General features: G+C 39.0%; 1 protein-coding gene across 5 annotated transcripts in view; it reads left to right on the forward strand.

Annotated features, from left to right (window-relative positions):
- Positions 1 to 214: 214 nt before the first annotated feature.
- Otud6b (OTU deubiquitinase 6B) overlaps positions 215 to 14848 on the forward strand; it is a 17397-nt gene continuing 2763 nt past the window's right edge. For 2 of the 5 annotated variants that reach the window (XM_031366566.1, XM_031366569.1), the window contains exons 1-6: positions 215 to 584; positions 1225 to 1376; positions 4099 to 4179; positions 9158 to 9470; positions 11564 to 11625; positions 14524 to 14630. In XM_031366566.1, coding sequence (XP_031222426.1) covers positions 404 to 584; positions 1225 to 1376; positions 4099 to 4179; positions 9158 to 9470; positions 11564 to 11625; positions 14524 to 14630 — 896 coding nt within the window. In that variant the 5' untranslated portion in view covers positions 215 to 403. Of the gene's footprint in view, positions 585 to 1224; positions 1377 to 4098; positions 4180 to 6783; positions 6918 to 9157; positions 9471 to 11563; positions 11626 to 14523; positions 14631 to 14848 lie in introns of those variants that run through there. The other 3 variants (XM_031366570.1, XM_031366568.1, XM_031366571.1) reach the window with 3 other exon arrangements.

The raw sequence follows: 14848 nt of genomic DNA on the forward strand, positions 1-14848 counted from the left end.
AAAAAAAAACAATTCCCTACTGTGTGAGTGATGTAACGTAAAGAACCTCACTGAAAACAATCCACGCTTTTATTAAAATTAAAAAAAAAGTCTTTTCAATATGTCTTGGCAAAGGGCACAACCATAGAGCGTTTCAAAGTACAAATTGAAAGCTGTGGGAAAGAACGTTTCGTGACGTCATCTCCGCGCGCCCCGCCAGGGCCAATCGCCCGGCGCGAAGCTTTGTGCTGAAGAAGCTCCAGCGACGGGCGCGTTCTCCATCGCGGAATCCCAGCTTCCGGCGCGCCGCCCGGAGCGGTCGGAACGCGCAGGCGCCCTAGCCCATGTCGGCTTCTCCCGGTTTCAGTGGTTAGGCCTGGATCCGGAGCCGCCTTGAGGCGGGGCTGGGCCTTCCCGGCGGCCAATGGCGCCCCGGGTGGGGGTCGAGGGGTGGGAGGTGCTGGGCCGCCTGAGGTGCAGAGCTCCTCCAGCGCGTGTGTCCGGCCGCCCGGTCGTCATGGAGGAGGAGGAGGTCTTGGCTGAAGAGCTGGATGATGAAGAGAAGCTGGTGAGAAGGCATCGGAAGGAGAAGAAGGAGCTGCAAGGTGACGAGAAAGGGAGCTAGGGATGTAATCGTCCACACCTAGGGCTGGGAGCGTGGCGTGTGTCCTCGGGAACCGGGGGTGGGGGTGGGGGACACGCCATGGATCCGGCTAGGCTTCCCCCCAGAAAACTTTTGGTGTGTCTTCTCCAGCTTTCCCCATTCGCTTGACCCCCTTATTTGCAGTCCTTGGAGGGGGTCCCCGCGTGCGGCGTGTCGTGCACCTCAAGCCGGTCCGGCGCACGTGCTGCTGCTTGATTTGCCTGGAGGCCAAAGTCTTGGACTTCCTCTGCCTCCCTTCCCATTCCTGCCCCAGATCCGGACGCCTGGCATTAGTGGTGTGGTCTGAATTGTTTCACCTTGGCTTGACGGTCACAGAAAAGGATATTTAAAAGGCGGAAGTTTTATCTTAATATGTAGTTTTTTAACCTTGGTTTTGCCCTGTCAAAGCAAACAAATTCAAGGTTGTGTTTACGTTGGGTTGCAAGCCTCATCCGGGCCTTTCTCCATAGCTGATTGTTGTGTCATGATTAATTGCTTCTATAATTACTTTACATTCTATAATTACACCTCTTCCCACCCTCTTATTGCTTTTCGATCTTTCTTCCTGGGGCTCTGACGTGGCGGTTTTGATGACTTTTTAGCCAAAATTCAGGGAATGAAGAACGCTGTTCCCAAAAACGACAAAAAGAGGAGGAAGCAACTCACAGAAGATGTTGCTAAATTGGAGAGAGAAATGGAGCAAAAACACAGGGAAGAACTGGAACAGTTGAAGCTCACTTTCAAGGACAGTAAGGTATGGGGAGCAAACCTTGTCTCTGAACCCGAGGAAACAACTGTCTGAGTGTGTTGAACTGCATATCGAATATGTTCTCAAAATTCTGAAATCAGGTCATACAGTCACACATCACATTTCCTCGTCTTTAGTTTTTGAGACAGAGTGTCTTGTAGTCTAGGCCGTAACCCACCTGGATTTGGAGCAGACGATAAACCTTGAACTTAAACTTCAGATCCTATTGCTTTGATTTCACAAGTGCTGCGATTACAAGCATGCACCACCATACCTAGCTGTACATTTTCCCAGTATTTTTGTGACCAGGTTTACTTAACCTAATAAACATGTAAAGTATAAATCGTGCTAGATAAGGTTTCTCTTGAGTGAAAGTTGGCAGACTAGACTGCTTGTCAAGAATTACTGATGAATAAGACTGTAACCTCTGCAAAGCTACTTAATCCATCCTAGAATAAATTTCTCCACATGGGACAATAAATGTGAAGTTATAGTTAAGTAGAGAAGTGCTATATGAACCAGTTGTAGTGAATGACATAGTGATGCTTTTTATGTAAACGGGAGTATGCTTACATGCATTTGTCCAGTGTTTTATCATTCTGCCTAACATGTATGCCAGCTACTTTGTTCAACACATATAGTTGTCCAGTAACACTGTAAGGTGATAGCTATGAAGTAATGTAGATAATCATACGATTCCAGTTGGAAACCAGCTTAAGAGATTAAGAATTTTGTCCCAAAGTCATATAGTTATTGAGGTGACAAAAGCTAGAATTCAAAACCAGACACATCTTACACCCTAATATAATATAGTAACTTGTTGCTTGGTTTTTGGATATGAAAGGTCATATATTCTACAACCTCAGTTAACTGTTGATAGGAATTTCCTTTTTTTAAGATTTATTTATTTTATGTATATGAGAACATATACATATTTATTTTATGTATATGAGCATCATATGTATGTGATGCTCTCTTCAGACACACCAGAAGAGGGCATCAGATCCCATTACAGATGGTTGTGAGCCACCATGTGGTTGCTGGGAATTGAACTCAGGAACTCTGGAAGAGTAGTTGGTGTTCTTAACTGCTGAGCCTTCTTTCCAGCCCAGATAGGAATTTCTTAGTTTTGTGCCAGATCTTGTCTTTCATAAGTTTGGATTCATTTTTGTTCTGTTGACAAGGGAACAGTTTCTGTGTATCCATTACATAGAGTATTAAATATAGTGTCAAAGTCTTTGATTTCACTTCTTAGTCATCATGTTCCTGGCCTTTTTTACTATTAAAATACTTTTATCTCTAGCCTGGCATGGTGATATATGCCTTTAGTCCCAGCACTCAGGAGGCACTCAGGGAGGTTGTGAGTTTGAGGCCAGCCTGAGCTTCATAGCAAGACCCCTATCTCAAAACCCAACAGTAGCAACAGAAAAGAAAGTGACAAGAAAACTTTAATTGGAGGCTGCCAGTGTAGCTCACCAGGTAAGGAGCTTGCTGTTCAACTTGATCTCCTGAGTTCTATCCCTGGAACCCAACCTACATGGAAGAAAGAGAAAATTAACTCATACAAGTTGTTCTTTGACCTCTGTGTGCTGTTGTGGCATGTATGCACATTTTTTCACTCTCTCTAACACACACACACACACACACACACACACCAAACAAGGTGTGCTGTGCATTTAGATTTGTGTTTTTAGCATTGTGCTAATTTTGTGTTTCTAATTGCCTCCCTGTGTTTTCTAGTAGCTGAGTGTTTGTTCTTTTAGGCCTTCAATTTCAAGAGTTCCTTCATAGATTTCCAAAGAGAAAGAAAAATTTGGTTCATAGTCCTTTGTCATCTGCTACAATGCATATTCTCCAGTTTGCCTTGAATTGTTCTCTTTGTCATTAATTAAACTTGTTTTGTGTTTGGCCTCAACCCCTAATTTTTCAGTTTTTTTTGTTAATATGGCTGATAGTTTTATCAGAATCAAAAAAAAAAAAGAAAAAAGAAAAGAAAAAAAAAATCCTAAGATTCATAGAGTTGTTGAAGTGTGTGAGAAACTTTAACAGTCTGTCATCTGGGAATAGTCCTCGGTACCTTCTGTTGCGGTTGCTTGGGTTGTTTTATGTATTTAACATACTAAAGACTAGCCTGACTTTCAGTTACACTAGTGGTAACTAAGTAACAGTAATAGTAAGCTTCTTTAACAGTGTTAACATTTGGATTTAAGGGTCTTTGTAGTCATTATTAGTGACATTACCGGTTTGTAGCTGGGCTAAGATAGAAACTGCTCAGTTGTTCTAACCTGAAGAATTTCTGCTCATTAAGTTTTGGCTAGTTAACATGGGGAAGTGACTTGTCAGCTTTAGGATGTGAAGGTGGTAATGAGCACAAACAATTTTATGTGTGAGCATTCTTGGACAGGAAGGCTGTCTTTGAATGGAAATAAGGTATTTAGAGTAATGGAATAGGATCAAGAAGGACAGAAGGTATGCAAGGATGAGCCTAGTGTTTGGAGAGCTATGAAAAGCTTGGCAATTTTACAGATTCATAGAAGTAGAGAAAGGTGGCAAAGCATGCTATCTAATCCTGTGCCTAACATTGCTGCTCAAACGGGAAGTAAAGGATTGGATGCATTAATTTTCAGTAACAATTTAGTAGTTTAACACTTTCATTAAATTAAAACATTTTTTATTGATTTTTTTTTTGTATTCCTTTTTTTTTCTTTTAATGTTTTTGTTCTTTCAGACAGATTCTGTTGCTGTTAACATTTCAAACTTGGTACTTGAGAGTCAACCACCTCGGATTTCAAAAGCACAAAAGAGACGGGTATGAAAGTCATATCACCATGTATATAAGCTAGTGCTGTTGTGTACTTTAATATTTTCTTAGGTATTATGTAAGAAATGAATAGAAAAAAACTGGAGTTCTTTGTCAGGGGACTTGAGCTAAGAAGTCCTTACCATATGTCAGGTAATAGTCTAAGCTACTTACATTGAAATCTCATATAGTCCCCACAATACTCTTGTGAGTAAAATAATATCTATTTTATTTCCTAGCCTTCTACAGAAATTAATAGGTATAAGAAATAAAAAGTAAGATATATAGTTTACAGTTCTTGTAGAAATCAGGGAGGCTAAGGACTTCTTCGACAGCTATTTTATTGTAGACTTAATTTAGAAATTTTGAAAACGGGGTTCATATGACTATGCAAAACCCCGTTAAAAAATTAGTGCTCAGGGTGAAGCGAAGACTTGAACTTAGAAATTCAAGAAAACACACAAGGATCCAGAGTTCTCAGAAAATTATGTTGATATTTATATAATGGTTAATATATACAATGGTTAATGATATTAAAAATGCAGAGAAAGGAACATCATGTCAAGTGTTAAGGATGTGTTATGATTTGAAGAAAAGAAATGTTTTGACAAGATATTGTCTGCTGGAAAATAATGTAATGAAAACAAATATGGAATGAGATAGAGCATTACATTTATTGGAAATAACGTGTTAATGACCTTACAATACTGAAAATGGCAGGAGGTGGGTAAGTCTTTCCACCTTAGAAAAGGAAGTTTAAAATTCAGTAATTTGGTTCTGAATATTATTTTACTAATTGTTCAGGTTTTCTAAGCTGTAAGTGTATATTCAGAGTGTTTTTAGTACATAGTATGTTAGAGCATGGGGGGTCAGTGTCTGATAGAGTGGGTGTCGCCCCACCCCCTTTTTAAATTGTGCTTCTGAGGGTCAGACAGGGCCTTAGGCTGCTCTCCAGCCCCAGGGACGGTTTGGATTTCATATACTCTCATGACTTGCCATTCAATTTGAATCATAGTTAAGGGAAAATAATATCTATGAGGACTATTATGGGTATTAAATAATAAGCTGTCCAGAGCTATAAATATAAGGCCTGGAGAACTGAAGTGGCAACAAATAATTATATTTACTATGTTAAGCGTATCATATTCCTTTTACAAAGGCCTAAGACAGTCTCCTTTTGTATAACATCTAAGTTGCAAATAATCAAATTTTTATCATAATTTGTATGAATTTTACTCTTGACTAATATTGCCATTATGAATTTTAAAGAATCATTTACGTGCATGCTGTCTTGAAGGGCTACCTAGTTCAAATCCTTATTTATGATAGCCATTCTTTTTGTTATGGTCCCATAACTGTCACCTTTGCAGGTGTTTGTGTGCCAGTAAGGTAACAATTTAAACAATTTATTGATTCTTATTAATTGCAGCATCTAATGGTAGCCTATTTAATTCTAAAAACCAAGCTACTATGTACCTAGACCTATCTTTTTAAAAAGTTTTATTACTTCTTTCCTATCTGAATTTAATACATTTTCCAACTAAACTCTGAGAAAATTTACTATGATTTATAGCTTACTGCTTATCACTTGGCAGAGAAAACAATTCCCAGATTACTTTGTTAATCTAGTGGGCTTTTAGAGTGGAGAGCACTTAAATGTTCAGAATGCTTACCAGAATGGAACCTGGATCCAAGAAAGGCAAATTGGTCATTACATTATTTACAACTGTTCTTTTTGGCAAAGCACTAAGGATTAAAAAGCCAGTTAAGCACTGGTGGTTGTTACTGGTAGTGAGATAACTCTGGAGGAAAAGCATGACATCTTTGTGGTGACTTATCATAAGACTATTATGGGGTCTTATGTTTAAACTGGAGAAACATGGGAGCATTAAACTCAGGAATTTGTGCCTAAGATGACTCAGTGGATTAAATTGCTTGCTGCATAGCCTGAGAACTTGAGTTTGATCCCTGGAATCCACATGATAGAACAAGAGAGCCAACTGCTGCAAGCCACCCCTACCCCAAAAATAGAAAAACAAAACAAACAAACCCTCAGTAAATATTGGGGGGACGAAAAGAACTTGGAAGCTCTTTGTATTTTGGGAAAACAAATCAAAACTAAGGTAGAAATAAAATAATTGACTTCCAAAACAAGGAATTTGAGAAGTAGAGTGGGATGTAGTTTTTTTATTTTGTAAACGAGAAAGATGAGACTTAGTTATCCCAATGAGAGGGAGAATTTAGCACAACCCTGGACTAGTGGTCAAATCAACATGACTAGTTTTGCTAGCAGTGTGTGTACAAGTTCCATGTTCCTGCCTTTCACCTATTGTAGACCAGATTGCTGTTGTCTCTAGTAGTATCCTTGTAAAAAAGTACCTAATGTAGGAAACTCCCACTGAGACAAGGATCCAATGGATTTTACACCAGATTTACTGGAAGCAAACTGAGTTGCTTTTTAATTCTGAAGCAGACCATTACATAAAATAAGATAATGATAGAAGTCAGTATTCTTACAGGGCTTGGAAGATAGAATGAAGTTCCATTCCGAGAGTAAAACGTATATGACATTAACTCTAGCTGCCATGTGCTCCAACCTTTATTCTGATTCAGGTGCCTGCATAAGGAGCTCTGTGTTGTCCCCGACCCGCTCTGCTCTAACCAGCTGTATGGCCTTTGGAAATCTTTCCGCGTGCTGTTTCCTCAGAAGAGGGAAATGAGGGGTTTTGGATTAGATGATGTCTAAGGTGCTTATTCTTCTTTTCCCCGCTGAAACTGTTTTTAGGCTTTTATAAAGTTATAGTGCCATCTTGTGTTTTAAGATTTTATACCCAGATCCACAGTTGTAGATGAAGTAAATCATGCTACTTTTCTTAGGGTTAAAGCTGGTTTATATTTTGTTGGAGAGCTATTACTGCATTTGTTGGATTCAGCTACTTAAACCCATAAAAGAACATTTGAAGTTTTCTCACATGGCCGTCATGGAGTCATTCAGTTTATTAAATTGTGCCTTCCCATTCACTTCTGCTCCAGGGAGTTCAAATTACAACGTGGAAGTCCTTACCTTTTGTTAAAATTGCTTTACTGTTTTCCTCCCTTCTGTAATTTACTGAACCAAGATTTCCAGGTGCTGGAAATATGATTTAGTGGTTAGGAGCACTAGATACTCTTCCAAAAGACCTGGTTTGCTTCCCAGTTCCAGCACTGGTTCCAGTCATCAGTGACTTTAGTTCTGGGTGTCTGACTGACACACATACCAAACACATCCTTTCTGGATTGTGGGAACCTCATGCATCTGATGCACAGACATGTAAGGGGCAAACACTGAGATTGTGCAAGAAAATAAAATACATTTTAACAGATTTAATGCAAAATTTAGTGAGGGTTTTCTTTCCACTTAGGTTGAAAGACAGTTTCCCTCCAAGTGTATAAACAGATGCCTGGTTGAGATTAGAAAGTTGTAAAAGCATAGGGACACCCTCCACACAGACTGCTCTGCCTTCCAGAAAGAAGAGCCACAGACGCTCTGTCGAGCCTTCTCCGTCTTAGTGCTGTGTTAGGGTGAGCAGTGTCAATTAATGACAGACCCATCTTTAGCCAGCCGCTTCATCTCCTGAAACTTTTGTATGCTACTTCTGTGAATTGTTTTTAGCTATGAAACATAAATGTTCTCTGGTTTATGATTCTTAGTAGTTCACATATAGAAATGTTTTCATTTGTCTCTAAATTTCCCATGGTACTCATTAATGCATCTCTTGTTGATTTCACCGAACTCTAACCATGCCTGGATATACAGGCATGGGGAAATCTCAAGTATTTGTATTTTCTTAATTAAGTAAGAAAGAATATTATACCATATAAAATAATGCCTTTTTTTTTTACAAAGAATGTATCACATTTTCTCTAATTGGATTATGTTTATTACACTTAATCAAACGAAAATCTGGGAGGTTATTTATTCAGAACTCTAGAGAGTTATAAGGAATCACATGATTTAGGGGGATTTTAGTATAACTAATATTTGAATTACTTGTCAGTAAGTTTTTCTTTTTAAAATCTATTATTATTTATAGGTGTTTTATCCACCTTTAAAAAATTGATTAAAAATAGTATCTGTCATTATCTTTCTGGTTGTTTTAACATAGTAAATCCACTATAGTGGAATGATAACAACCTTACAGCAGTTTGGGATTAAATATGTTCATGTACTATAAGGCTGAGGAGAACTGAATCTTTTCAATTTGTTTGAGATGGGATCTTATCCTGTAGCTCGGGCTGTTCAGGAACTCACTTTGTAGACAAGGCTCGCCTTGTACTCACAAAGCCTCCCAAGTCCTGGGTTTAAAGGCGTTGCACCAGTATAGGGACTGGACCTCTGAATTTTAGGATAGAACTTTGAAATCAGCCAGTCAAGTTGTTCACGTTTTTTAAACTAGTCCTTACGAGGACAGGTGTGGTTACAAATGTCATTAATCCCAACCTTGGAAGTTTGAGGTAGGAGGATGGAGAGTATAGGGTATTCTCAGCTACCATAGCAAGGCACTGCCTCAAATAAGCAAACAAATTAGCAGATTTTCTAAGAAGATACCCCTTGCCCCGTCCTGGCCACTCTTCTTCTGTGAAACATGCTCTCACATTGCAGGCCAGCCTGGACTAGAACACTGCAGCCCAAGCTGTCCTTAGGCATGCAATCCTTCTGTACCAGCTTCCCAGGTACACCTAGAGACCTAGGTCACTGCACCTGATTATATAAAAGGCTTCTTTATGTGTTAGTACAGAGCGAGGGGCTGGGAACAAACATAACAGTCAGACGAATGAGATCATTGTCCTCTAGGGATTGTAGTTAGAGAGTTCTACAAATGGTGAGACGATCAAAATGGCAGCGATTGTGGGAGAAGGAAATGGCAAAAAAGTCAGACTAATGTCTCCATTCTTACCAAATGTGATTAATCCTAATATCATTAACTTCCCTATATTCTTGTCCTAGGAAAAGAAGGCTGCATTGGAAAAGGAGCGGGAAGAAAGGATAGCTGAGGCTGAAATTGAGAACTTATCTGGAGCCAGACATCTTGAGAGTGAAAAACTTGCTCAAATATTGGCAGCCAGAGAATTGGAAATTAAACATATTCCATCTGACGGTCATTGTATGTATGGAGCACTTGAGGATCAGCTGAGAGAACAAGACTGTGCTCTCACTGTGGCTACCCTGAGGAGGCAGACTGCTGAGTACATGCAGAGCCATTCAGACGACTTCCTGCCGTTTTTAACAAACCCCAGTACAGGAGATATGTATACTCCAGGTAGTTTAGCTTTCTTCGCCACATTGTTAGTGTTTCTGGTTTTCAAATAAAGTGCTTCCTGAGTGTAGCAAGGAAGACCTTTCTTAAAGAAGACAAAAAATCATTAACATTTAGGCAGGTTTATTATCTATAATTTGAATAGATGTATATAAATTTTACTTTATCGTGTAAGTACTTAATTTCATAGTTAAAATATATTAATTGTATATATAAGTCATGAAGAAAGATAAGAGAGATTTTGAAAGATGTGTGTTAATTTAGGTTTAACAAAGTTAGAGGGTGGTGACATTATGTTCAGTCTTTGTAAGTATGCACGTGCATGGCACGACCATGAGCAGAATATGAGCAGAATATGATTTTTTTGTTGTTTTTTGTTTGTTTGTTTGTTTGTTTTTTGTTTTGTTTTTATGAGATGGGGTTTTTCTGTGTAGCCCTGGCTGTCCTGGAACTCACTCTGTAGACCAGGCTGGCCTCGAACTCAGAAATCTGCCTGCCTCTGCCTCCAAAGTGCTAGGATTAAAGGCCTTTACCACCACTGCCCGGCTGAACAAAATATGATTATGAAAACTAACTTAATCATACTTAGGGAAGTAAAATGTTACTTTCGATAAAGTATAGCTGGGAAGGTTACTAGTTATGTAAAATTTGATTTCATAAATGCCCTGAACAATATTCCCTCTGTTAAAATAAATTAAGATATAGTTTTTATGATGTTCTATGCTGTTAAGAGAAATGAAACGGAGGGAAGATCACAGGTAAAGAAGGCAGTGGCCACTGGAAGAGGTCACGTGGCGAGGTAGCTTAGGGAAGGGCTAGTGTAGGCTGGCTGACTAATGGTGTCTGCCCTCCAAGGAAGACGGTAGAACGTAGCACAGGACGGACCGGGAGCACTGGCGTTGAGGTGGTCATTTGTGGTGAGTGAGCCTTGGGTATCTGGATAGACCTCAAGTGTGGCTTCATGTATCAGAATTCTTAAATTTGTCTACCCCACTCTGTTAGTGGTAGAATATTTAATTCATGCTGCATCACAGAAACAAAGGATTTACTTCATTCAGCCAACTTTTATTGAAGGCCGTGGTGTGCAAAGTATTTTAGAGACTTTTGAACAATGAAGACTTAATAGCAAAAGAGATTAACACAGGGGATATATTGTCTTTTAGTTTTAGCTTTTCTTCCCTTCCTTGGACAGGAAGGATGTTTGGCCTCATTTTATTCTTATGTGTATGGTTGTTTTGCCTGCATCTATGTGTATGTACCATGTCTTAGTCTTTGGGGACCAGAAGAGGGTTACACACAGAAGTAAGCTTTTTTGTGGGTGCTGGGAATTTAACCCCTTTCCAGATCTCTGAAAGCAGCACATGCTACTGAGCCATTGCACCATCTGTTTAGCACACGTTAATGTGCTACATTTAACAGTTTATGTGTGCAGTAATATGCCTTTTTTTTTTTTAACTTTTTCGAGACAAGGTTTCTCTGTGTAGCCCTGGCTGTCCTAGAACTCACTCTGTAGACTAGGCTGGCCTCGAACTCAAATTCACCTGCCTCTGCATCCCAAGTGCTGGGATTAAAGGCATGTACCACCACTGCCCGGCAGTAATATGCCTATTATAAATTCAGAGATTGGGTCTTTTACTTGTCAGGGCCCATTCAGTAAAATCTCTTCCTTGGCTAAAACTGACATTGATACAGAGCAGGTAAAGATATGTAAGACGACAAGCAGAGAACCTGCTGCTGCCTGGGGAGATTCGGCTCTTTTGACTTTGACTCTGTAGGCTCTTGCAGTAAGCCCACATGGAGAGAGGGGCCACATACTTTAACCTTGGGTGACAGAACACTTGTTAGGATAGAGTGAATATTTGACACTTAGGAGTCATTGCTTTAGATGATGAGAGCAGTTAATTACATATGTCTCTGGTTCTCAGGTCAGAAGCAGAAATGCTTTGCTTTTCCATGGAAAGACGGTAGAAAGGCGGGGTGGGTATGTTTAGTATACTTCTAAAGGGAGGTGGTGCAGAAGGGAGATGTTCTTGATCAGGGATGGTGGGAGCTACAAAAGAGATTGTGTGATGTGATTTCTGATCTGTTTCCTACAGAAGAGTTTGGAAAGTACTGTGACGATATTGTAAACACAGCGGCATGGGGCGGTCAGCTTGAGGTAAGCCGACTCACAGTGATTGTGGATATTAAATTACTTCTGAATCCCACTTGTAGTTTTTATATTTCAGCTAAGCCCAGTTCTCTTTGAAGATGTCCTTTTCTTCTATATTCTCCTGACAAAGAAATACAGAGCTATCCCTTCTGTGTCTGTGATTAAACTATGTCCCCTTAAATAAGTGAAGTATGAATTCATCTTAAATAGCCCAGAGTTGGATTTATGGCTTAACAGAAGCTGGTGTTGCATCTGTGTGTTGTCATTTGAGATGCCAATCTGTTTGATTTTTCTATATTAAAAAAAAATGAACACAATAAAATGAAGACTTGGTATGGTGGTGCACACCCATACTCTAAGCTTGTGAGGTGCCGTTTTGGATGCTGGTCTGAGCTACACAGGGAGCCCCTGACTTAAAGAAAAGTTGTTAATTTTATTCCCTGAAGGTGAATTTTAATCTAATAGTTCAAATAACTTCCCTTTATATCAGAAATAGAAATAAACCAGGGTTGGCCTGTGATGCCAGCACTAGGGAGACTGAGGCCAGAGGAGTAGCTAACACCACGCTAGGCTATGCAAAATAAAAATGTGTATTTTATGTTAAACTTACCATAACATATTTGTTATAATTGTCTATTGAATTCCTTCTTGATAGTGGATTATGTGGAGGCAGTACGTCAATGCATTGACATTTTTATATAAGAAAACAGTAGAAACTTAACATTTCTTTGAGCATTAATTTTTAAAACTTATTGTTAACCATGTTTAATTACATCATAACGTCTATTTAATATTTAAGCCTGGTGGCGACAAGCAGTCTGAGGTATTAGGGAAAGGATGAAGCAGCAAATCCTAGGCTTACCTTCTGACTCTTCCTCTGTGCCTTGGATGAGTCTCCAACTTCATGTCCTCTAGTTTTCAGATGATTCAGTAAGACCCCTTGTAAATATGAGTGTATGAACTAAGATGCCAGATGAATGCCTCTAGCATTGTTCGTATTCTGTGAAGGTGATCAGTTGTCTATAGTGATCTGTGCTTCTGAAGACTCTTCACACTGTTGTTTGAGGAGATGTAGATGTTCCTTGATGCAGTGCTGTAGTTGGACCTCTCCACCAGAGGGAACCATCCTCATTGTTTTCTCTCCTGATTCAGACACACAGCAAATGTTCCACTTGTCATGATAGGAATAAAGAGACTTGAAGTACCTTTTTTAATGTAAAAGTTCACAAAGTAACATATGATGGTTTGGGATGTTTAATTCTATTAAATTGAGATAATTTGAGACACTTTAAAAAAAATCTTTGGAAGGATATTTACTCATTCGTTGTCTGTGAATTTCTTTAAAGTACAAGTTGTTTTCACACTTAGATAATTGTATATTTTTGATCAAACCCATAGCCAAAAGACAGTCTTATACGCTGTGTGTGCGTGTGCTCTTGGGTATGTGGTCACATGAGAGCCATAATGTACTTGTGGCAGTCGGGATAGCTTTCAGGATCTGATGTTCTTTTTACCGTATGGATCAAATTCAAGTCATCAGGTTGGTGGCAAGGGCCTTAGCCTGCTATGCCATCTCTCTGGCCCCTACTACACGGCTTTTGAGGACATTGATACTGCTTTGCACCCTATTCTGTGCTAGTTTAAAAAAAAATTAAAAAAATGTATTTCAGAGGAATATTTTTCAGAATAGAATGTGGGATTTTATTTTTTCATGGAGCATAGAATCCAGTCCATATTTTTGAAGTCATTTTTAACATTCTTTCAGAGCCTCCTAAAGGGTCTATGCTTGTGGTGTAAGTTTTGTAATTGAGGCAGGCACATACGTTAGGATGTTGGAAGGCTGGTGGTGATGGATTTGGTTAGGACCTCAGGTTCTAGATTCAGCCTCCTCAATTCAACATAGATCTGTGAAGTCTTTTAACACCTTTCTGCCTCAGGTTCAAGGGGTTAAAAAGGAACAGGAAAGTGAGGAAGGATGCTGTTCCTCACTGGAACACTAGTTAGTACTTGGGAGGCAGAGGCAGGAGGACTTCAAAGTCGAGGCCAACTTGCTTTCATAGCAAGTTCCTAACTATCTGGGGTCATGTCAAAGGAAAATCAATAAGCAAACAAGCTCCCCTCCCCAAACAAAGACAAGACAACAGTGACAAAAACCCTCAGTTCACCAATATTTGTTCCATAAAGTTATTATGAAGATAGGATGAAATAATCCACATAAAGTGTACACATGATTATAGTGCTTGGTCATAGTATGCCAATAGTTGTTAGCATCACTTTAGTTACTAGCTGCTATTCATTGGGCGTGAACCTAAGTTCTTATTGCATGTTATAAAATTAAAGTAATATAGCTTGCTGACCAGATGGTGCTTCTAGCCCAGTTGAGAACAGTTCCCATACTTATATTTAGTTCTTGCTGAAAGTTACAGAGCCTGGCTCTTGATACTGACTGCATTAGCAGCATCTGAGAAGAAGTTTTTAAAAGTGAACCTCATGATTTACCAGATCTTATTGCCTGTCCTTTGGCTGTTAACAATTTGGTTTGATGTTTAGCCACTGGTACTTAAGAATCTGTAGCATTATAAAAAATGGAATGTTTTTTAGCTTCAGAGACTTTAATAAGCAGTCTACTTTTCACCCACTTCACCAAGCTTGACATTGGTATTTCTTACAACGCTATTGTGTGTATTATTTATGTGTGTATTGATGCAGTTATTTATTTAATTTGTTCTTTGAGCAATTCACCAAAAACTAAGCGTCCATTTACCCGAGCTCTTGGTGCTCATATGAGCAGAACAAATCTCTGCTCTAACTGGTTGCCATGTTCTGTGTATGTTCTTCATTAGTTTCTGATTTGAATAAGGTTTACATTTTGTTTTTCTTGCTAATTTATTTTCCCCCCTGTAGCTAAGAGCGCTGTCTCACATCTTGCAAACACCAATCGAGATACTACAGGCAGATGCCCCTCCTGTTATAGTTGGTGAAGAGTATCCGAGGAATCCATTAGTACTAGTGTAAGTACTTAGGAAATTTTACTGTTATTTTTTATAATTAAAACAGAAAGGCATATGAGACAATTTTAGGTTGTATATACTTATTAGTCAAAAATGTTGTAACTAGCTGAGTTAATTCTGTTTATGTTAAAGGCAATCGTAGAACTAGAAAGCATCTGAATGTGTGGTTTACATAATTGCTTAGACTATTGAGCTTTTTTTTTTTTTTTTTTTTTTTT

The sequence above is a fragment of the Mastomys coucha genome, unplaced genomic scaffold (genome assembly GCF_008632895.1).
Source record: "Mastomys coucha isolate ucsf_1 unplaced genomic scaffold, UCSF_Mcou_1 pScaffold14, whole genome shotgun sequence".
NCBI lineage: Eukaryota > Metazoa > Chordata > Mammalia > Rodentia > Muridae > Mastomys > Mastomys coucha.